The sequence below is a fragment of the Giraffa tippelskirchi genome, chromosome 1, assembly GCF_054371585.1.
Source record: "Giraffa tippelskirchi isolate mGirTip1 chromosome 1, T2T-mGirTip1v1.2.pri, whole genome shotgun sequence".
Classification (NCBI taxonomy): domain Eukaryota; kingdom Metazoa; phylum Chordata; class Mammalia; order Artiodactyla; family Giraffidae; genus Giraffa; species Giraffa tippelskirchi.
In genome coordinates, this window is record NC_137275.1 from 119,654,318 (window position 1) to 119,676,912 (window position 22,595).

At 51.6% G+C, this 22,595-nt stretch overlaps 1 protein-coding gene across 3 annotated transcripts in view; it reads right to left on the bottom strand.

Annotated features, from left to right (window-relative positions):
* Positions 1-22,595, bottom strand: part of LOC145507275 (liprin-alpha-1-like) — a 26,986-nt gene continuing 4,391 nt past the window's right edge. Inside the window, exons 5-12 of one of the 3 annotated variants that reach the window (XM_081493506.1) lie at positions 21,997-22,080; positions 19,268-19,347; positions 16,927-17,062; positions 14,038-14,261; positions 12,033-12,264; positions 3,496-3,647; positions 2,474-2,643; positions 1-1,146 (exon numbers count right to left, since the gene is read on the bottom strand). In XM_081493506.1, the coding sequence (XP_081349632.1) occupies positions 1,091-1,146; positions 2,474-2,643; positions 3,496-3,647; positions 12,033-12,264; positions 14,038-14,261; positions 16,927-17,062; positions 19,268-19,347; positions 21,997-22,080 (1,134 nt within the window). In that variant the 3' untranslated portion in view covers positions 1-1,090. Of the gene's footprint in view, positions 1,147-2,469; positions 2,644-3,495; positions 3,648-12,032; positions 12,265-14,037; positions 14,262-16,926; positions 17,063-19,267; positions 19,348-21,996; positions 22,084-22,595 lie in introns of all 3 variants that reach the window. The other 2 variants (XM_081493514.1, XM_081493497.1) reach the window with 2 other exon arrangements.

The window sequence follows — 22,595 nt, forward strand, 5'->3', positions numbered from 1 at the left end:
TTTTGAACTCAATGCAATCTTTAATCTGTTAATACTTGTTATATAGACCCTAAGATATTTTATTACAGAGTTTTTAATTAGTGAAAAATTCATGAATACCATAGAGAAAATATTAGGCCCTACCCAGCATCAGGCCCTAGTCCAGCATCAGGCCTTCCCTCACCATCAGACCATCCTGCAGCGCCAGCACCGCCCCCATCATCAGACCCTAGCCTAGCATCAGTCCTGCCCACAGCATCAGACCCTCCCCCGGCATCAGACCCTTGCCCCAGTAGCAGGCCCCCACCTGTCAGATGCTCCTGAGCACACTCAGGCAGCCCCAGAGCAGCACGAACAATAGCTCTTGCAGGCGGTGCATCTTTAGGAATGACCTGTGGGGCAGCAGCAGCTGGGGTCTGTTGCAGGCCCAGGAGAGGCAAAGAAGAGGCACTTGTGCCAGAAGCAGTGGTGGGTGTGGGCACGCTCCCCAGCTCTGCTTCCTCCCTGTGGGGGCTTTGCTCTCCTGCCTTCACACGTGGTCACGCGAGGGCCCCAGGGCTGTGTCCTTCCAGATTCACGGTCTCCTTGGTATCTCAAGCCCAAGTCCTGAGTCGCGTCCCAGTCTGGCGTGGCAGAGGGCTGGGAACACACAAGCACAAGGGCTAAAAGGATCGCAAGGGGACAGCCGGGCCCCAGTGGGTGGCAGGGCAGGGGCTGAGGGTGGCTGCCCACAGAGGGCCCCACAGCAGCCCTGGAAGGAGAGCAGCGATGCCTTAGCTCACTCGGGGACGTTGCCCAGCCTCAGCACTCAAGAGATGTTACCGCCAGCAGCTGTGGGGACGCAGGAAGCCTGGTGAGGGACACCACCCCACTTGTGCCGTGTGGGTGGGCACTGCTGACCATGGCCTGTTTTCATTCCAGTTCCAACTGTCCCTCCAAGGGCTGACGGGCTCCTCTTCCGAATGGCACAGATATTATCTTTATGTGGGTGAACGCATCCCTGTTGGTTTCTGTCGGCACTGTGGTCGGTCATCTTGTGTTTTTCTCTTTACGACCTGTGCTTGCTGCTCTGCCAGTTTAACTTATGAGCAGCCCTTATTTTCTGCATTTCCTAGTTGTCAGCGCTCACTGGAGCCTTCCAGGTGGCGCTAGTGGTAAAAATCCTGCCTGCCAATGCAAGAGATAACGAGAGACGTGGGTTAGATCCCTGGGTCAAGAAGATGCCCTGGAGGAGGGCATGGCAACCCACTCCAGTATTCTTGCCTCGAGAATCCCATGGACAGAGGAGCTAGTGGGCTACAGTTCCTGGGGTCACAAAGAGTCGGACACAACTGAAGCACTTTCGCACACACTCAGGTTTTAATTCAGTCGCTCACTCGTGTCCGACTCTTTGCCACTCCGTGGACTGCAGCACTCCAGGCTTTCCTGTCCTTCACGATGTCCTGGAGTTTGCTCAAAGTCATGTCCATCGAATCAGTGATGCCACAGAACCATCTTATTCCTGTTGCATCCACCAGAGAGGTGGCTGGAGCTCGGCAAAGTGCACGGTCCCACTGTGTGGGTGTGAACCTGCCTTCACCACTCCCTAACCGTGTGAGCATCACTGTGTCCTCCTCTGTAAATCGGGAGGTGGCAGCACCTGCTTGGGAAGGGGCACACACAGCATCTGGTATATAATCAATGCACCATCCATCTCAGCGGTGTATTTATTAATAATAGGGATAGCTTTTAATAATCTGCTCCTTTTTCTCTCTTGTCACTTAACTGTGCTAGAGACCACATCTCTTTTACTTACCCCTGTAAATCCCACACCCAGCACAAACAAGACACTCAACCAATTTCTGGCTGAAGAGGCAGGAACATACTCTGTCTTCAAGGAGATGAAGCAGAGCGCGATGGGGGGCTGATGATAACACTGCGTGATGAGGAGACCCCAGGAGGCCCTGCGTGGCTGTGGGGTGGGGTGGGGGGCATGGGCAGAACCCCTGATGAGCTCCTGGGGATGGGGGAGGTGGCAGGAAGGAGGAGGAGGGCTGTTCCTTGTAGGGTGTCTACAGATGGTACCTCAGCCCTCACTGATGAGCACTTGGGCAGTTTCCAAACACTTGTCACTGTTCTGGAGAAAACAATCATTGCCCAGCTCCTACTCAATCAGTTTTGTAGAGTATGTTTCTAGCATTGGAGTGTAAACATCTGCTTTATTCATTCCATGCTCCATTCATCCACCCATCTAGCCAGCCATCTGTTCATCCATCCATCCACTCACGAATTCCATCCACCCATCCAGCCAGCATTCTGTTCATCCATCCATCCACCCATCCACTCATTAACTCATCCAATCATCTTGGACCCGCCGAGAAGACAGACGTCTCCTCCGCTCTTGCTCCCAGGAGGACACCCAGCGTGAGTGACAGGAGCCTCGTGGGGACGACGGGGGAGACACAGAAGGGACACGCCTGCAGGCCCTCCTCCCTCTGAGCGGTTAATCACCCACCTGGTCCTGACGCCTCCTTGCCGGGGAGTCCAGGCTGGCCCTTTCCCTTCTTCCGAAACAGGCGGCTGATGGAGGACTTGATGCCCTTCTTTGGGGCTTTGTGCAGAGAGGCCTGGCTGCTGGTGCTGCTGCTGGGGTTGCTCCCAGGGCCGTCCTGAGAGCCTGTTGACCTTTGGGGAGAGAAAACGGCCTTGAACCGGCGCCCTCGTGCAAACACACACCCGTCCACAAGACCTACTTACTGATAGAACCGGCCACCCAGCACCAACCGCGCCTCAACCTCACAGCAGACAGTGGAGTCTCCTTCACCAACCACACTCCACACGAGCAATGCCAGCTCCCGGCCACAGACAACCACCCTGGGAAGCTAAGATTCGCTGACTCAAGCTCTCCCCCGAGGAGGGCTTCACTCCAGACCAGCTGGTGCAGAGGGCGCTCCGACCCTCCCTCAGGGTCGCCGATCGGCAGGTGACGACGCTCCCAGAGAAGGCGAGCTCCCTCGCTCTGGGCAGTTCCCTCCGCCTCCCGCAGGGTGACCGTCCCCGGCCGCGGCAGGAGAGTGACTGTCACCGTGCAGGGCTGCTGGTCAGGTGACCACACGTGCCCTCCATCGAGTGCTGCCTGCCTCAGGACGGGAGGTCAGCAGGTGGTGGTCTGAATGAGGACAGTGTCAGTCACAGGAGGGGACAGACAGCCTCCTGAGAGGAGACCCTTGAGGAAAACGGAGGAACCCTCAAGAGCAAATCCGAGAGGCATGGGGCCGTCACCGTCAGGAACGCGCCCGGGGCTGGGCAGACCTCTAGCAAGAGCAGGAAGAAACCTCCCACGGGAGTCAATCCGTAGAGACGGACGTTTTCTAAAATCACTGAGGTCCCTGAGCTCTTCTCCCCCAGCACCTGAAGTTCACCACTAAGCATAGGCACCTAATCCAGTGGGATTCCTTTAAAATCATCCTTCCAACTCTTTCAAGACAAGAGGCGCAGGGCTCCTGAAACTGACAACGAGGCGCCCAGGCCCCTTACCTGCGGGCGTCCCTGATGTCCTCGTGGCTGGCTGCGTGCCGCGCCCCCGTGTGCAGCCGGTCCAGCCGAAGGGACTGCGGCGAGGGGGGGGTCGAGGTTTCACATCTGATGGTCGTTTTGTCATCTAGTACCTCTTCTGGTAAAGCTGGCAGCTGAGGGAGTGAGGTAAGCGTAAAACTGAGTGACAACAGACTTTGTCGAAAAAGGCAATCCACAGGCTTTACATTATAACCAGAAACTTATTTGAAAATCTATTAGCTATGCTTTCTGCCAAGTCCAAAAAAAGCCTTGTTCTAGCTTAATGCCATCTTAAAGGACTGTCTTGTTCAAGAGAAGCGGGGTGGTGGGGCAGCGAGAGCCCCCGACTGAGTGCAGAGACCCAGGACGGGAGCCTCCCTGCAGCCGGGCTCCGCCCTCCCTGGAATCCAGCGACCAGATGGCCCCACCGGGCAGGACGGCAGAGTGATGCCGGCACCGTGATCCCTGCATGGCATGAACTGCCCTGACGAGGACTGTGCTCATCGCCAGATGCTGCTCAGAAGCACCACTAGCAAGAATAAGAAAGCTCTCAGCAAACCCATCCAGACCTTTCTATTTGAAGGAGAAAAGGAAACAGATTGTACCACCACCCAAGATCAGTTTTAGTGATGACGCAGGTTACCGGAACCTATGACAACAAATGAAACAAAGAAAAGGTACCTAACCCCTCCATGCGAACACCATGTGTCTGGCTTGTATTTCTCAGTAACATATAGACTGAGGGCTCACACTGAAGTGCTTACACGCAGCTTGAGTGTAATTTGCTCACTGTGGTTTACATAAAGCACCCCTAAGTCTTCATACCCCACGTCCAAGGTAAGAGAAACCCAAGTAAGACGGTAGGTGTTGTGAGAGGCCATCAGAGGGCAGACACACTGAAACCATAATCACAGAAAACTAGCCAATCTGATTACACGGACCACAGCCTTGTCTAACTCAATGAAACTAGGCCATGCCGTGTGGGGCCACCCAAGATGGACAGGTGATGGTGGAGAGGTCTGACAGAATGTGGTCCATTGGAGAAGGGAATGGCAAACCACTTCCGTATTCTTGCCTTGAGAACCCCATGAACAGTATGAAAAGGCAAAAAGATAGGACACTGAAAGATGAACTCCCAAGGTCGGTAGCTGCCCAATATTGTACTGCGGATCAGTGGCGAAATAACTCCAGAAAGAATGAAGGGATGGAGCCAAAGCAAAAACAATACCCAGTTGTGGATGTGACTGGTGATAGAAGCAAGGTCCCATGCTACACAAAGCAATATTTCATAGGAACCTGGAATGTTAGGTCCACGAATCAAGGCAAATTGGGAGTGGTCAAACAGGAGATGGCAAGAGTGAACGTCGACATTCTAGGAATCAGCGAACTAAGATGGACTGGAATGGGTGAATTTAACTCCAATGATGACTATTATAGATAGATCACTATTATCACTATTATAATAGATGACTATTATATCTACTACTGTGGGCAGGAATCCCTTAGAAGAAATGGAGTAGCCATCATGGTCAACAAAAGAGCCCGAAATGCAGTCCTTGGATGCAATCTCAAAAATGACAGAATGATCTCTGTTCGTTTCCAAGGCAAACCATTCAATATCACGGTAATCCAAGCCTAGGCCCCAACCAGTAACGCTGAAGCAGCTGAAGTTGAACAGTTCTATGAAGACCTACAAGACCTTTTAGAACTAACACCCAAAAAAGATGTCCTTTTCATTATAGGGGACTGGAATGCAAAAGTAGCAAGTCAGGAAACACCTGGAATAACAGGCAAATTTGGCCTTGGAGTACAGAATGAAACAGGGCAAAGGCTAATAGAGTTTTGCCAAGAGAACGCACTGGGCATAGCAAACACCCTCTTCCAACAACACAAGAGAAGACTCTACACATGGACATCACCAGATGGTCAACATCGAAATCAGACTGATTATATTCTTTGCAGCCAAAGATGGAGAAGCTCTATACAGTCAGCAAAAACAAGACCGGGAGCTGACTTTGGCTCAGATCGTGAGCTCCTTATTGCCAAATTCAGACTTCAATTGAAGAAAGTAGGCAAAACCACTAGACCATTCAGGTATGACCTAAATCAAATCCCTTATGATTATACAGTGGAAGGGAGAAATAGATTTAAGGGACTAGACCTCATAGAGTGCCAGATGGAGGTTCACGACACTGTACAGGAGACAGGGATTAAGACCATCCCCGTGGAAAAGAAATGCAAAAAAGCAAAATGGTTGTCTGAGGAGGCCTTAACAAATAGCTGTGAAAAGAAGGGAAGAGAAAAGCAAAGGAGAAAAGTAAAGATATTCCCATCTCAATGCAGAGTTCCAAAGAATAGCAAGGAGAGATAAGAAAGCCTTGCTCAGCGATCAATGCAAAGAAATAGAGGAAAACAACAGAATGGGAAAGACTAGAGATCTCTTCAAGAAAATTAGAGATACCAAGGAAACACTGCATGCAAAGATGGGCTCGATAAAGGACAGAAATGGTATGGACTTCACAGAAGCAGAAGATATTAAGAAGAGGTGGCAAGAATACACAGAAGAACTATACAAAAAAGATCTTCACGACCCAGATAATCACGATGATGTGATCACTCACCTAGAGCCAGACATCCTGGAATGTGAAGTCAAGTGGGCCTTAGAAAGCATCGGTACAAAGCTAGTGGAGGTGATGGAATTCCAGTTGAGCTATTTCAAATCCTCAAAGATGATGCTGTGAAAGTGCTGCACTTAACATGCCAGCAAATTTGGAAAACTCAGCAGTGGCCACAGGACTGAAAAGGTCAGTTTTCATTCCAATCCCAAAGAAAGGCAATGCCAAAGAATGCTCGAACTACCGCACAATTGCACTCATCTCACATGCTAGTAAAGTAATGCTCAAAATTCTCCAAGCCAGGCTTTAGCAATAAGTGAACCGTGAACTTCCAGATGTTTAAACTGGTTTTAGAAAAGGCAGAGGAACCACAGATCAAATTGCCAACGTCCACTGGATCATCGAAAGAGCAATAGAGTTCCAGAAAAACATCTCTTTCTGCTTTATTGACTATGCCAAAGCCTTTGACTGTGTGGATCACTATGAACTGTGGAAAACTCTGAAAGAGATGGGGATACCAGACTCCGTGACCTGCCTCTTGAGAAACCTGTATGCAGGTCCGGAAGCAACAATTAGAACTGGACATGGATCAACAGACTGGTTCCAAATAGGAAAAGGAGTACGTCAAGGCTGTATACTGTCACCTTGCTTATTTAACTTACGTGCAGAGGACATCATGCGAAACGCTGGGCTGGAGGAAGCACAAGCTAGAATCAAGATTGCCGGGAGAAATATCAATAACCTCAGATATGCAGATGACACCACCCTTACGGCAGAAAGTGAAGAGGATCTAAAAAGCCTCTTGATGAAAGTGAAAGAGGAGAGTGAAAAAGTTGGCTTCAAGCTCAACATTCCAAAAACTAAGATCAGGGCATCTGGTCCCATCACTTCATGGCAGAAAGATGGGGAAACAGTGGAAACACTGTCAGACTTTACTTTTGGGGGCTCTAAAATCACTGCAGATGGTGATTGCAGTCATGAAATTAAAAGACGCTTACTCCTTGGAAGGAAAGTTATGACCAACCTAGATAGCATATTTAAATGCAGAGACATTACTTTGCCAACAAAGGTCCATCTATGGTTTCCCCAGTAGTCATGTATGCATGTTAGAGTTGGACGGTGAAGAAAGCTGAGTGCCAAAGAATTGATGCTTTTGAGCTGTGGTGTTGGAGAAGACTCTTGAGAGTCCCTTGGACTGCAAGAAGATCCAACCAGTCTATCCTAAAGGCGATCAGTCCTGGGTGTTCATTGGAAGGACTGATGTTGACGCTGAAACTCCAATACTTTTGCCACCTCATGGGAAGAGTTGACTCATTGGAAAAGACCCTAATGCTGGGAAGGATTGAGGGCAGGAGGAGAAGGGGACGACAGAGGATGAGATGGCTGGATGGCATCATCGACTCGATGGACATGGGTTTGGGTGGACTCCGGGAGCTGGTCATGGACAGGGAGGCCTGGCGTGCTGCGATTCATGGGGTTGCAAAGATTCGGACACGACTGAGCGACCGAACTCAACTGAAGTCTTCACTAAGAGATACTCTTCTATCAACCTAGAGGGCTGGGTTGGGGAGGGAGATGGGAGGGAGGTTCAAAAGGGAGGGGATATATGTGTACCTATGGCTGATTTTCCCTGAGATTTGACAGAAAAGAACAAAATTCTGTAAAGAAATTATCCTTCAATTAAAAAATAAGCTAATTAAAAAAAAAAAGATGATCTCTCCTGGACTCCCAGCTTTTCCGCTGGTCCTGGGTCTGAGGACAGGAACAGTGGTGGCAACAGTGTGGGGAACAGATAAACCCCTTCAGGGTCCAGACAGGTCTCACTTATACATGTGGGCATGTGGTTCAGCCAGGGGAGGTTTTAGGAAGCATGCATGGAAAGTATTTTTATAGACAATGAGTGCGTTGTTTTAACCAACTAACCTGTGCCTTTGTAATGGGATTCTGTAAAGAATACTGATCCACTGCAGCTCCACAGGAGCTTGGTGACAACAAAGTGACTTAGTGCAAAATACAGCTGAACTCGTTTAACAGCAGCTGGATAAACTGTGCACTCTCCCCTGATCTCTAACAACAACCCTCAGACAACAGAAGGCTACAAAAGCTAGAAATTATCCACATGGAACAGAACAGGGATCAATCTCAAATTCAAGTTAAAAGAAGCATTTATAAAAATCAGAAAACAACAAAGAACAGAGCAGGGAAGTGACACACCTGGGTTGACTAGGACTGAATGCAGACAAACACCTGCCTCAAAGTCAGGGACCACGGCCAGGCCCTTCCCCCGGGCCTTGTCCTAAGAAAGGCCTCTGGGTCCCCAGCCTGGGACCCTCCGCCAGGATGGGAGCCCACCCCACGGGTGCCCACGTGACTCGGATGGGCAGTACCGTGTCCTCAATTAACAGGAGGGCAAAGCAGGCCACAAAGCGGGCAAGCGGCACACCCAGGTCACCAACCTCAGGGTGACGGAGCTAATCTGCTGTGCCCGGCAGAAGGGTTCCTGGGCACTGAGCTGCCTGAACTGGAGCGCGGCTGCCCAAGTCCTGTGGGAAGGCCCCAGGAGTGCTCCATCAGCGGGCTGGGAGCAGGAGAGGGACAAGGAAGGCCAGCCCTCGGGCCACTGGACTCCAACAACAGGGGCTCATCCAAGTGACCCGAGGGGAGAGGCAGCTCCCTCCCTCCTGAGGCTCCCTCCATCAGGGATGCTGTGATGGACAGGAGGGCCTCTGGAGGAAAGCGGGATGGACGGCACCACGGTTAAGTGTCCAGGCTCTGATCAGACCAGTCTGCACCGCACCGCTGGGTATGCGAGCCTGGGCACGGTGCCCGGCCTCTCTAAGCCTCAGTGTCCATATCTGCTGAATGGGGATAACAGCAGCCTGGACCTCACCTGGGTGTCTGCGGGATTAGATGACGGGCTCAGAAAGCACTGGACACGGTGCCTGGCACACAGAGTCTCCTGCACACTGCTACCCACCGTCATTAAATTGGCTTCCCCCAAATCTAATGTCTATGGCTCTGATTCAGTCATTTCTTTTAAGAAAACACTACGTGGAAATTCCATGGTGGTCCAGAGGTGAGGACTTGGCACTTTTACTTTCACCCCGGTCTGATCTCTGGTTGGGGAACTAACATCCCATTAGCTGTGCAGCATGGCCAAAAAAATAAGTAAAGAAAATTTTAAAAATAATAAGTAATACTATGTCTATTATAAATAAGCATGAGATGATTAGAAGGCAAACAAGTGGGAGAAAGGCAAACTGTTACAATTGTCCCAACAAATGACCTATTTCCAACAGAACCATCAGTTCAGTTCAGTTCAGTACAGTTCAGTCGCTCAGTCGTGTCTGACTCTTTGCGACCCCATGAATTGCAGCACGCCAGGCCTCCCTGTCCATCACCAACTCCCGGAGTCCACCCAAACCCATGTCCATCGAGTCAGTGATGCCATCCAGCCATCTCATCCTCTGTTGTCCCCTTCTCCTCCTGCCCCCAATCCTTCCCAGCATTAGGGTCTTTTCCAATGAGTCAACTCTTCGCGTGAGGTGGCCAAAGTATTGGAGTTTCAGCTTCAAAATCAGTCCTTCCAATGAACACCCAGGATTGATCTCCTTTAGGATGGATTGATTGCATCATCAGCATATTTTAAGTGGTGGGTGAGTTTCATTGCTTCCATTAAAATGTCAATTATCCACCAGTACGTAACCACATAGTGTTCATTCACTAACACGATAAGGACTCTAATACTTCACAGAGAAACAAAGGCATGCTAAATTACTAAATAGTTTACCTTTCGACGATGCTTCCTTAACTCACTAGACTGATAGATGCATGCAAAGAAATGAAGAGAAACCAGATTTATTGCGACTTTGAAGCTAAAAATTCAAGAATCAGTACAGGCAAAGACAGTAAAGAAAAAATGACGGCAAACATATAAGTGAGATGTAGATTTAGAGAACATGTAACTGGAAACAGAACAGTTTGTTTGACCACATTAGTTAAATAAGCTAGTCAAGATTTACTAGAGAAACACTATACATTATTCCTCAGGAAGATACAATTCTATTACAACATCATGATTTGTTAAAGCACAGCACTGTGTACAACAAAGGGCCTTAACAGTTGTCTGTTCTCAGCCAAACCTCTCTATAAGTTAGTTTCTCTTAATAAAAAAAAACATGTTATACTTTAAAATAGTAATTTAACTGACGAGGAAGTTGCCGTAATACCTATTGTAACACTGAACAAATCTAACCACCTGTTGGACATTAATGTAAAATCGTTACCTAGAATTTGATTCCAAACTTCTGAAAATAAATTCATTAAAGCAGGTACCCTATGAAAATATGTAAGAATGAAAGCTAGCATAACAGCAGGTGGAGTCTTCACATTTTATGAACCATAGAAGATACTTTGTAAAAGAGTCTAGTAGAGACATTAAGCATGCAAAAGCTGATGAGATTTACAGTCTCAAATACAAGCACCAACACAGAAAGGATGTTGTGTCAAAAGTCCATTAATTCTACACATAAGAGGATCATTTCTTTAGGTAAGCATAATCTCAGTTATGAATTACACAGGTTCTGTAGTGTATCATCCATCTACATTATGCTTGTAACTGCACAGTGATACAATAATTCAAACTTAGTGCTATGGGGAAAAAACACCATTTAATGAGACATGAAGACAAAGCAGAAACCCGACTAAGGGGACACACGCTGTGGACCCCAGACTGCTATGACCAGAGCAAGTGGGAGGACGGGGGAGGGGAGATGGATGGGTAAACTACAGCCTCGGGGGGGTGCGGTTGTGGGAAGCTGGGGTCTGGATTGATGACAACGAAGCAGACAACAGGATGAGACAGGAAATCAAAACCAATGATGAAAGCAGACACACCGTCAGAGAACTCCAACAACAAGAAAAAACATACAGAACTGTTCTTTTACAAATACTCGGAAAGAAATCAAGCATGAAACCACAGAGAAATCGTCAAAGAATACACACTATCAACTAATTGGCCAGTGATGCAAATTATAAAACCAATGTGTCAAAAGACCACAAGATAGACTAGTTATCACTTCACATGCTGCTAAAATGATTCACAGTTAATTTAATTATATGCTGACTAACAATGCAGCTAACATGAAATGGGTGGTAACAAAAAAAGTGATAATACAAGTGCAGTTACAAAGCAGAGTGTTGTAGACATGATTTCACAGGGTAAACAGCAATGCGCTCAGGAAACCTAAGCTAAACATGGAAGAAAGCAGGAACATGCGCTTCAGAGCTGCACACTCTGTCACCAAAAGCCCTAGGTCGTCATCCCATTTTTAGACGCAGAAGAGTGAGGAAGCCCAACTTCTTCCCTGGGGCCCTGGGGCCCTGGGGCACCAGGCTTTTAACCTGGTTTCACACCCACAGCTGGCCTGAGCGTGCAGCCAGGTCCAGCAGCAAGCAGACCAGTTTAGATTCTTGGTTTTGTTCCCACCGCATGCCCTGCAGCCTGCAGCCTGCAGCCTGCAGCCAGGTATCCCTAGTGAAAAATGTGCTGCGCGGGTCTCACACGCCAGGAGAGCTGCCTATGGTTACTTTCACAAGGCTGTCTGCTCCGTGAGAACAGAAACTTCCCTGCACCTGCTGTGTCCAGCACAGGCCGGGCCCAGCGTTACAGAGGCAGGCTCTGGCTGAGTTCATGATGACGTGCTAAGCCAGTGGTCCAAATATAAAGACTAATTTGTTGCTGTGCGAGTATGGAATGATTAAAGACTAGGCAGTTTTTAAAAATCTTAGCAAATGTACCTGAGTTTCTTCTGGGTAAAAAGAGAAAAAACAAAAAACAAACCAACAAAAAAGAAAGCCAGTGTGCTGGGGGAGGGACGTGGCAGGGAGGAGGCAGACACATACCGGAGTCTTGATGTCCCGCTTGTCTACTTTCCGCGCCGAGCTGTGCCGCCTCCTTCGGGGCTTGGAGCGCCCACTGCTGGGCGGGCAGGAGCCGGCAAGCGAGGAGGCGGGACACAGGTTGAGGGAGCTCGAGGATTTACAACGACGAAGGTTGCCTAAGCTCCCCCTGCCCACCCTGCTCTCAGTCTCCTGGGCCCGCTGCTCCGTGTTCTCCTTCTCTTCTTCGATCAACCTAAAATAGAATAAAACCCGTCACCTGCCTTTGTCAGCAGAGGAACGTGTCTGGACAACAAATTTGGGCTTGCATTCTGTGTCACGATTAGCATATTCCAGGAACAGTTGCTCAATTAACATCTCAGCAAAAAGGTTCAACTTTCCCTCTTTTCAATATTCTCAAACTTAGAATAACTTATCCTTGAGTCTTACAAAGTGGCCCCTGATCATTCTCGTTTGATTTGACTGATTTACTCTAACATTCTGACGGGGCCTGGGTGGCGCCTCTCTCCCTGTGAGGAGATAACCTGAAGTTGACAACCTTTACCTTCCCTGCTCTCCGGGCAGAGATGCACGGCAGTGCCTCAAGTCTATTCCACTGGGAATCAGGAACTCTGTACAATCAAAACAGTGAGCCACGAACAAGCTGGAGTTTCTAAACACAAGTCTCTAGACCAGATGAAGTGCTGAATTGATTTTTTTATTTTTTAGGTTGTATATGTACAAATGCATCACTTGATGAAGTTCTCCACCAGCTTTGTGTGAGTTTCTGGACTCATGTCAATGTGCTGCATTAACCTAGAATTCACAGTTACTGCTCTTCTCCCCTAATGTCTCGCGGATGATTTTATATAGCAGTTTCAATACTCGATTATGCATATAACATGATTTTCAAAATAAAATACAAGATTCTCGCAGGTCGTCACCTCTCCAGTTTCACTTCTCCTTATACATCCTGAAAGTTTTTCACTGTTGATAACAAGTTGATGGAAAGAATTTACCATTTACCTCAAGTCAACATGTTACCTAAGGAAAAATCACTTTTACCTGACAACATGCTGTAAAAATAAACATATTAATATGTAACCGTTCCGTATTTCCTGGGGGAGGGGGAAAGACAATCTTTCTGAGCTGTCTGTGCTCAAACACGGCCCACAAAGCAGTCTGTCTCAGCGTCAAACGTGCAGGCGGCACCACCTGCGTTTGCTGGTTGTGCCCTTCACCCCTGCCTTTCCCCCGGCCCCCCCGCACTCGGCTGACAGGAACGGGCACCTCGGCCTGGGCTGACGTGACAAGAACAATCTGAGCAGCAGCTCTGCCAGGTCCTGTGCAGGGTCACCGGCCTGCGGCCACTCTGAACGTGGACAAGGGACAGGAGGCAGAGCTGTGCGGGTGTGGCACCAGGCTGGCCTCGGGGCCCCCAGCCACCTGGCTGCACCCAGACCCAAGGCCCCTGCTCGCCATGAGGCGGGCCTTTGGATTCTATCCCGTTTGTAAACTGTTATAACAGCCCAGACGGTGTCTACAGAAAACATCTCACAGACACTGATGAGTTGAGAAGAACTCAAACACATGTCCTTGGACCACTGTCGTACAACAAGCCAATCTTCACACTGGATCAAGTTCAAAAGGAAAATGCAGATCTGAGTGGGAATTTGCCACCCCAAAACCCCAGCTTTTCTGTTTCAGGCGGCTTTTCACCAGAATGTGGGAGGCTCCGAGGGACACACGAGGGCGAACCTTCAGTGCTGGAGGGTGCACGGGCCGCAGGGGACACTGTCATGGCACCTCACCCACCTTGGGGCTCAGAGCTGGTGGGGGGACACCCCACAGCGCCCCCCCACAGCCCTGGCTGACTGAGCTCTATAATCAAGGGCAATCTCGGAACGGAAAATTCTTGAAGCAGACTTGAAGTCAGTTTTCTTACTATGGAACACTCAGCCTTCTCTAAGGAGAAGACAGCTCCTCAGAGAAGCCGAGTTTCTGGGGAGCTGGGCTCGGGCTCACCCACCGGATCTCTTCGTTGATGGTGTCCAGCTGCTCCTGAAGCATCACAGTCAGAGTCTCGGCATCGCCCTGCCCGCTGGGCGACAGCAGAGCGGCCGAGCTGAAGAGGGTGGCCCTGTCGCCCCCGCCGTCAGACAAGTCTGCGTCACTCTCGAACGCCTGGGCCACGTTGGCTGGCACGCTGGCTTGCTGCGCGCGCTCCCAGTCCTTTTCCTTCAGGGTCTGCACCTGGGCACGAGAGGACCACGTCTCGTCAGCGACATTCAGGGCAACTCAAGTCTATCAGGAACTGAACACAAGTTTACATGGAAGCCCCAACTGTGGATAAACGGGCCATGCTTATGAGACACTGCCATCTCTTAAGCGAGCAGTACTGAAGAAACAGGCAGGAGGAGAATCCACTTCCTAGATGGCCTGGTGACATTCAGGTCTTAGCGTGGATGGAAGGCAATCCTATGAGGTTATTCGCAAGGGTGGGCTGATGGAGTCAGAGACAAACTCCGAAAATTAAAACAATACATCTGTGCCTCCATCAGCCAGGCTGAAGGAAAATAAGAAAAAGAAATCCTTCAGCTCCGCAGCCTCTGGGTCCACCTCAGCGGTCACCACTTGTACTAGTTCACCGAGGAGCGCCATCCTCGCAGGTCCCCAGCCCTCCGTTTTCCAGGCTGGTCGGAACATGCACAGACAGGCGCAAGCAGGGCCAGCAGGGCTGGGAGGGCCAGCCACCCGCGGGTCTCCTCCCGGGGCGCAGGCCCGCGGGCTGTTCTGGGGGATGGCCCCTCACACCGCAAGGCGGCTCTGTCATCACAGACGTGCGGGAGAGGGCCTGCTGGGCTCCGAGCCGCCCTCCAACTCTCACACCTCACACCCTTCTCTCTGGCACATCTCCCCCCGGCCCACTCTCACCCAGGTCCTGCCTTCTTTCCCAGACATGACCTCAAAGCAGCCAAGGGGCAGCCTTGAGGTGCTGGCTTGCTGGCTCCCTGTCCCCCGTGGCCAGCGCCCTCGCCCCTGTCTTCGTCATGACCCCTCCCCAGGGCTGGGCCACCCCCTGCACTGGCTCCAGGACCACCTGCCATCATTCCTGCTCCTCTCCAGCGAACCAGCTGCATATGGCTTCACCCCCATCAGCTCAGCCAGCACGTCCTCTCCCTTCTCTCACATTAAAATCGCACAAAGGGAACCAGCAGATTCCTCCTCCAGGGCTCCCTGCAGCGCCCACTGCGGGTCTCTGAGAGCTCCCTGGGAGAGGCCTCTACTGTCCCCCTCCCCGCCCAGTCTCCAGCTCTCTGCAAGCAGGCGGTGTGCCCCGCTCGCAGGGCAGCTCCCAGGGAACTCTGAGGAACCCATGTTACCAAGCCCCCTCCTCTCCTTGCCCTCCCCCCACCCCAAGCATGTCTCTCCCTGGGCACCAGGCCCCGCCCTCCCTGGGGTCAGTCCCTTGCGCCCCTTCTCAACCTTGGAATGCGGGGCACCCCACAGCTCTACCCTTGCTCCCCCTATCTCTCCACGGGCACCTGCCTGGTGACTTTACCTTGTCTGTGCCTTTAAACACCATCTGTATGCCCACGACCCAAGTCCACCTTGAGCTGAGTGAGGCCTCTCCTGGATGCAGGCCGGAACACTCAGCTGCTGACCTCACAGGTCCCCTGGACACCCCATGGGCTCATCCACCTCAACAGGGCTGAGGCCCGTCTCTTAGCTCCCTGCCCTGGCAGCCCTCCTCAGCTCAGGAAACAGGCTCTGGCCTCGAGCTGCTCAGGCCTGAGCCCGGGGTCCTCCCTGATGCGGCCCTCTCTCTCCCTTATCTCCACTTGTTGACAGGACCCTTGATCTATCTCCGAGTGGCTACTTCTCTTCCTGCCTCCGGGTCTCTGTTCAAGGTCACCCTCCTGGAGTCACCTCGCTGGCCACCCTGTTCACACACGATCGTCCCCCCTCCTCAGACAACTCGGGCACTCTGGTCTCCTTTCCCTGCTCATTGCTGTCCGACAGCTGCGTGGGTTTAAAAATGGGTCCACAAATTCTTCCATCCTCTTCCCTTCAAGAGGCAGAGGGGGCAACTCCTGCTCAGCCCCTGAGCGAGGCAGGACTTCGCAGCTCACTCTCGCAAACAGAACTGAAGGTGTGCGGCTTCCGAGACCGGGGCGCAAAAGGCCCCGGGCTACATCCCGCGCTCTCGCTCTCAGAGGGTGTTCTGAGGAAAGCCAGGCCATGAAGAGGTCCACACAGCAGGGACCTGGGCCTCTCCCTACCAGCCAGGTGAGTCTGAAAGCCTGCCATCCAGCCCTGGGGGGCCTTCCCATGTCTGTGCCCTCAGGAGGCCCTGAACCAGGCCCACCTGCACCAATGCACAGAAACGGTGCTCTGTGACCTGCTCACTGGGACATCACTAAGCTTTGCAGTGATTCCTTACGTCGCAGTGGATCAAGAATGCACACGGGTTTTAATTCACTGCTGGAGTCCTTCTGACGATGTCTGGCCCCAACTAGCTGCTCACTGAATATGGAAGCTCAAACACAGACATGTATGAAAAAATTCATGCCATGAATGAGGCAAAAAGATAAAGGCACTTAAACTTCCAATGAGAATTCTTCTCACTATAAGATGATGGATATGTGTATCCAGTTACTCGTAGGACGATTTCAAAACTGTGCTAATTAGTACCATGCTGGGCCTCGCAGTAGGCCACAAGTTATCAGAATTGGTTCTTTTAAGAAAAAAAAAGCATGTCTTCAAAGTAAACTCTTAGCCAGAAAAAGGAAAATGGGAAGACATAAAGCGATCTATCAACGCTTTGTTCCAAACCCATCTCAGGACCGCAGTGTGAGGGTGCAGGTGCCTCACAAGGTGCCCACCAGGGACAGGCAGGGGGCGGGGGGGTCCTTGCCTTGGACGGCTCGTCACGCAGCGCGGCCAACTGGCCTTTCTGGGGGCACCGCAGCACCGCCCCGCTGCCGGAGGAGTCTGCCGGCCCATCCGCCACAGGGAACCTGAAGTCCAGGGCGCTGTCCAAGTGGGGTTGGCTGAAACACACAGGAGACAAGAGCGCTGTTAGAAGGAACGAGAGCTCACTCTGTCAGTCAAGCCAGAGCCTGTCAATTTGGAAAATCGGCAATTTCAGAGAAAAGGGCCCCCGGGAGGGCGCTGCCCTCCTGGCTCCAACAGGAACAGGCCGCCTGCTGCCCCGCAACCACTCAGGGCTCAGCCCACCATCTGCAAAACTCCCATATGGGGGGAAGGCAGTGCTGACGCGAGGGTGTGGAGCTGACTAGGACGGGATCAGCTGTCTGGGGCTGGGGCGTTCGTGGTCCCCTCGGAGCCCACCCTCAGGTCCTAGGGCGGGGCCTGCACCTTCTCTGCTTTCTCCTTGGCACCTGCACCTCCCCTCCGGCCCGCGCCTGCTCTGACCTCCCTCTCCCGCGTCATGTCCGTGGATCACAATCACCCGTCTACCTGGAACATTTTCTGCACCGCTCTCAGCGCTTCTAAAGGTGCCTCAGACAACCAGCAGCAGAAAGCCCTGAGACCCACAGCTCCGAGCTGAGCCGCACTGGTGTCTCCCATCAAAAGCAGAGATGAGCATGTCACCAGACTCTGGGCGGAACAAGGCCCAGCACAGATGCTCAGGCCCTGAGCACTAAGACTTGGGCCTGCTGGTGCCAGGAGCTCACTCAGGAGGGGCCTGCTGAGAGGCGGTGCGGCCCCGCCTTGACTGTGAGCCGCCTGCACTGCAGGACCGCCCGGGGTCTGCTCAGTCTTGTCTCTGGGAAGAGGGTGGCGCCTTCACCTGCAGGAGTCCCTAAACCCGGGAGACAGAGCCCTCCTCCGAGGACAGGACACCCCATACGTCTGCAGAGAGGCCAGGCCAACCACTGGCTCAGCCTGCTCGGGTTCACACGCTGCTCTGGTCGACAGTTTTGCAAGGAAAACTGTGCTGTGCTGAGATGGAAATCTGGACTCTCCCCGAGCCACACCTGTCTTCCCTCCCGGCTCCCCTCCTCCTGAGGGAACCACTCCTTTCTCTCCTCGACTTCTACCCAAGGGCCCGGGGCCAGACCACACTTGGGAATTGGGTGGGAGGTACGACACAGTCCCACCGTGGACTGCGGACACTCGAGGGTCCTCTGAAGGCCACAAAGGTCTCTGGGTGTGTCGCCCCCCCAACCATCACCTACCAGTCCCCTCGTGGAGTGCAGCCTCCATCTCTCTCTCCCTCTTCACCCAAGGCTCTTTCCTCCGGGAGAAGGTCTCAGAGACAAGGTGACCATTTCCACTGGGAGGTCCTGCCAAATACGCCGAGCCTGCCCTGACTGTGAGCCAGCTTTTCTGTCCCCACTCCCTCCCTCCTGAGCCAGCATAGTGCCCCCTACCCAGTCCACACTGCCCGCAAGCCCTGTTCCAAGGCCTCCCTGTGCTGCCAAGTCCCTGCATGAGCCCTTGAGAGCTGCCTCCTGGACACACCCCTCCCTTGCACCAGCCTTTCTGGCTCTGCCTTCGTTCAAATGATATCCCCTTACTCTAGAAGAAGGCTGGGCAGGGGCCCTGGACCGCGAGCATCCCCTAAGCACACAAACACAGAAATATGCGTGTGGGCTCCAAACTGTCTCCTAAATCGGGATTCAAGCAGCAGTCGGTTTCCTACATATGAATGAATGTTACCAGTTAAAGCACTTTAATAACCTTTGCTAAAGTTTCTCTCTTACTTGTGACCATTTTCCATGCAGAAGCCAAAGAAACATTTAAATACTTAATAAGAATTACTGCCGCTACAACAACGAGGAAGAAAAAATCAGGATGCTCAGTAATCTGCTCGCCTCATTCACAAGCCAGGTGATTCCTCCCACCGCAGCCAACGGCAAGTCATGTCTCAGTCTCCATTCACGTAGAAAAGACTACAGGTCATTAACCTTCTGCGACTTTAAGGAAACATCAGTGTCACAGTCTGTCAGGTCCCTCAAATGAATACACCCATATATCAACTGGGCCGCCCCCCACTTCCAAACCTCCGCCTGTGGTTTTGAGTTTTGTCAATACTGTGACCACCACTCTCCCTGGTACCAAGTTCGACCCTGAGGAACGATGCTTGTCCCTTCCCTCTCGCTGGCCATGAAGCTACAGGCTCCTTGAGGTGCGACCATGAGCGACACCCAGTCATACTGTCCACACTCCAAACAGGCCCTTGTCACACTCAACAGTGCTGAGGGGAGCTGTCCGGGGGAGGGCCCTACCCGTGGTGGAGAGGAGCCCCTCCCAGGATCATCTGGTCCACTTCGGCTCTCAGGGTTTCCAGGTTTTTAATCAGCTGGTCCTAGGAGAGAGCAAATGACACAGCCTGCACCGCTTGCTTTCCGGATGTAAAATGACTTGCACCAAAATGTGCATAACAGGTTACTTTAGTTGTTATCTACTCTGAACATTTTAATTCTGAGGAAATGTACTCTAAGCGTCCCAGAGCAAATATAAATAAACACTCAGAACAACAGTAACCCTTATAAACCATAATGAATAAGAAGTTACATCTCAGGTGTAGAAAAGCTTCTGGAGGTATCATGGCAAGCCATGAACAACGATGAAGTCTGTAGAGAGAAGCTGGACTTGGGGCGGGGGCTCGGGTCGGGGGAACAGGACTCACTCTATTGCCCTCGTTCCTCTCACTGCTTTCAAGTGTTTCCATGGAGCTCACATTCATTCCTCTACACCCCACTTCACTTCCTCATGGGGTAAAACAAGTCAAACGGGCCAAGTTTCCGAGTCACTCGACTCTTTGTGACCCCATGGACCGCAACACCCTAGGCTTCCCTGTCCTTCACTATCTCCCAGAAGTTGCTCAACCTCACGTCCAAACTTACATCCATCGAGTCAGTGATGCCATCCAACCATCTCGTCCTCTATCGCACCTACTCCTTCTGCCTTCGCTCTTTCCCAGCATCAGGGTCTTTTCCAATGAGTCAGTTCTTTACATCAGGTGGCCAAAGTATTGAAGCTTCAGCTTCAGCATCAGTCCTTCCAATGAATATTCAGGACTGATTTTCTTTAGGATTGATTGGTTTGATCTCAATGAAGTCCAGGGGACTCTCAAGGGTCTTCTCCAACACCTCAGTTCAAAAGCATCGATTCTTTGATGCTCAGTCTCCTCTACGGTCCAACTCTCACATCCATACATGACTACTGCAAAAACCATAGCTTTAACTAGGTGTTGCATTGATGGCAAAGTAATGTCTCTGCTTTTTAATATGCTCTCTAGGTTGGTCATAGCTTTGCTTCCAATGATAATTCATATTCAATTCAGTTCACTTGCTCAGTCGTGTCTGACTGTGCGACCCCACGGACTGCAGCATGTCAGGCTTCCCTGTCCATCACCAACCCCCAGAACTTGCTCAAGCTCATGTCCATTGAGTGGGTGATGCCATCCAACCATCTCATTCTCTGTCATCCACTCTCTTCCTGCCTTCAATCTTTCCCAGCATCAGGGTCTTTTCCAATATGAAAATTCATATGAAAAAACGAAATAATTACCTCAAGCAATTTTTAAATGTAATAACAAAGTTGGCAAGTCTGTGTTTTATAAAATGAGCATCAATTTCATGGTTTAGAAAGCTGTTTTAGGACCTACTGTATAAAAAAAAATGGAGAGAAGACACAAGAATGATATATTTGAGACTGGCCTTGTGTTAGAAATTGCTGAGGCTGATGGATGGGTCATGGGTATTTATTATCCTACTGCATCCATGTTTGTGCATGTTTGAAATTTTCCATCGTAAAATCTTAAAAAACAGGGTCTTTTCTGTTAAATATTGTCTGTTAAAACAGAGGCTTCTCCAGCAACACAATTCGAAAGCATCAATTCTTCAGTGTTCAGCCTTCTTCGTGGTGCAACTGTCACATTCATACGTGACTACTGGAAAAACGACAGCTTTGACTCTATGGACCTTTGTCGGCAAAGTGATGTCTCTGCTTTTTAATATGCTGTCTAGGTTTGTCATCACTTTCCAGGGAGCAAGCATTTTTTTGAATCTCATGACTGCAGTCACCGTCTGCAGTGATGTTTTGTGCCCAAGGAAATAAAACCTGTCACAGCTTCCACAATAAGGCATCGGCATTCAAATATTTTTAAAGCAAAACAAAAGTTGACTTTGAATTGGCTTAGTCATAAACAGCATCCTGATCTCAACAGCCTCTGAGCAGCAGTTCTGAAAGTAAGGAAGTACACTCCTGATCGGGAGACACTGAGCTCTCTGCCTAAGCGGGGAGGGAGCCTCACCACGGGTCTCCTGATGGGAGTCAGAACCACTGCCCCCCGGGAGCCCGCGTATGAGGCTCTGCAGTCCAGGCCCAAGAACAAAGGTATGGTGGGGACAGTACTGACCCCTGAGGCTGGACCTGGGATTCCCCTCCATTTTCTGGATGGTCTGTATGGCCGTATGGCCAACCCTTCCAGGAAACCTCTCCCAGGACTCGCTGATGAGAGCCTCCACCATCGCCCTTTCCTGACGCGCTTCCTGCCTAGGAGCAGCCATCCTACACACACACCCTGTCTGGACCAGCAGTTTGGCACATGGCACTCCAGTGCCACGTCTGAGGCAAGCAGCTCCACACCTGGGCACCATGTCTTCAGTTTCATGGGCCCCAGGCTGGCACCCTCAGGTTTGTTTGAGGGGCAGTCGGGAGGTCCACCTGTATCCCGAGCAGCTCGCCGGACTGGCTGGTCAGAGCAACTAGCAGCCTCCTTGAACGTGGGGATGCCCTGGCCCCTGCCCACCGCCTACGGGCGACCACCTCTGGCCCTGCTCCCGAGGAGGTAGGTGCCCGGATCAGCATGTGGGGCCACACACGCACCCACTCGACGGCAGAGACGGGAGCAGTGGAGAATGGCAGCACCAGCCCCCGCCCAAGCTGCGTCTCCGGCCCACACGCAGCCTCCCCGGCCCAGACCCAGCCTCCCCGTCAGCACACGCACCGGCTGCAGCTCCTTGTCCTTCTCCTCCAGTTGGGCCTCCAACTGGCGCAGCCTCTCCTCGATGTTGCCGTGTCTCTCTTCCGCCTGCTGGCCAAGAACAGCGTCAGTAACGCTCGCAACGACTCTGTCCTGACGGCACGCGGGCTGTGACCGCAGGGGCAGCAAGCGGGCCATGCTCTGGGCGGACCACTGGCCCCGGGTCCGCGGGGGGCACGCCCGCATGCCGGCTCACACAGCCTGCACAGCTTCGCGTGTGACACGTGGGTGACGGAGGGTGCTGGTGACCGGCTCATGAGAGGAGACGTGCACCCCCCCGCCCCGGGCCCCACAACCTTGGCCGCTTCGCCCTGTCCTCGGACTGCCTGTGGCGAGCCAGCACAGGCAGCAGGCAGCGGCAAGCACAGGACACATGAGGGCCTGCGTTCTACCTTCCTAAGCTGGAAGTTAAGTTCCAACAGTTTAGCCTCCTTATGGGAGAGCTTCTGGAAGACAAAAGGTCAGACTACGAGGCCGACCGGGGACAGACAGCAGAGATGCCAAGGCAGAGAAGAAACCAACCTTGAGAGGAAGATTACAGGCAGAAGGGCGCTCCCCTTGCG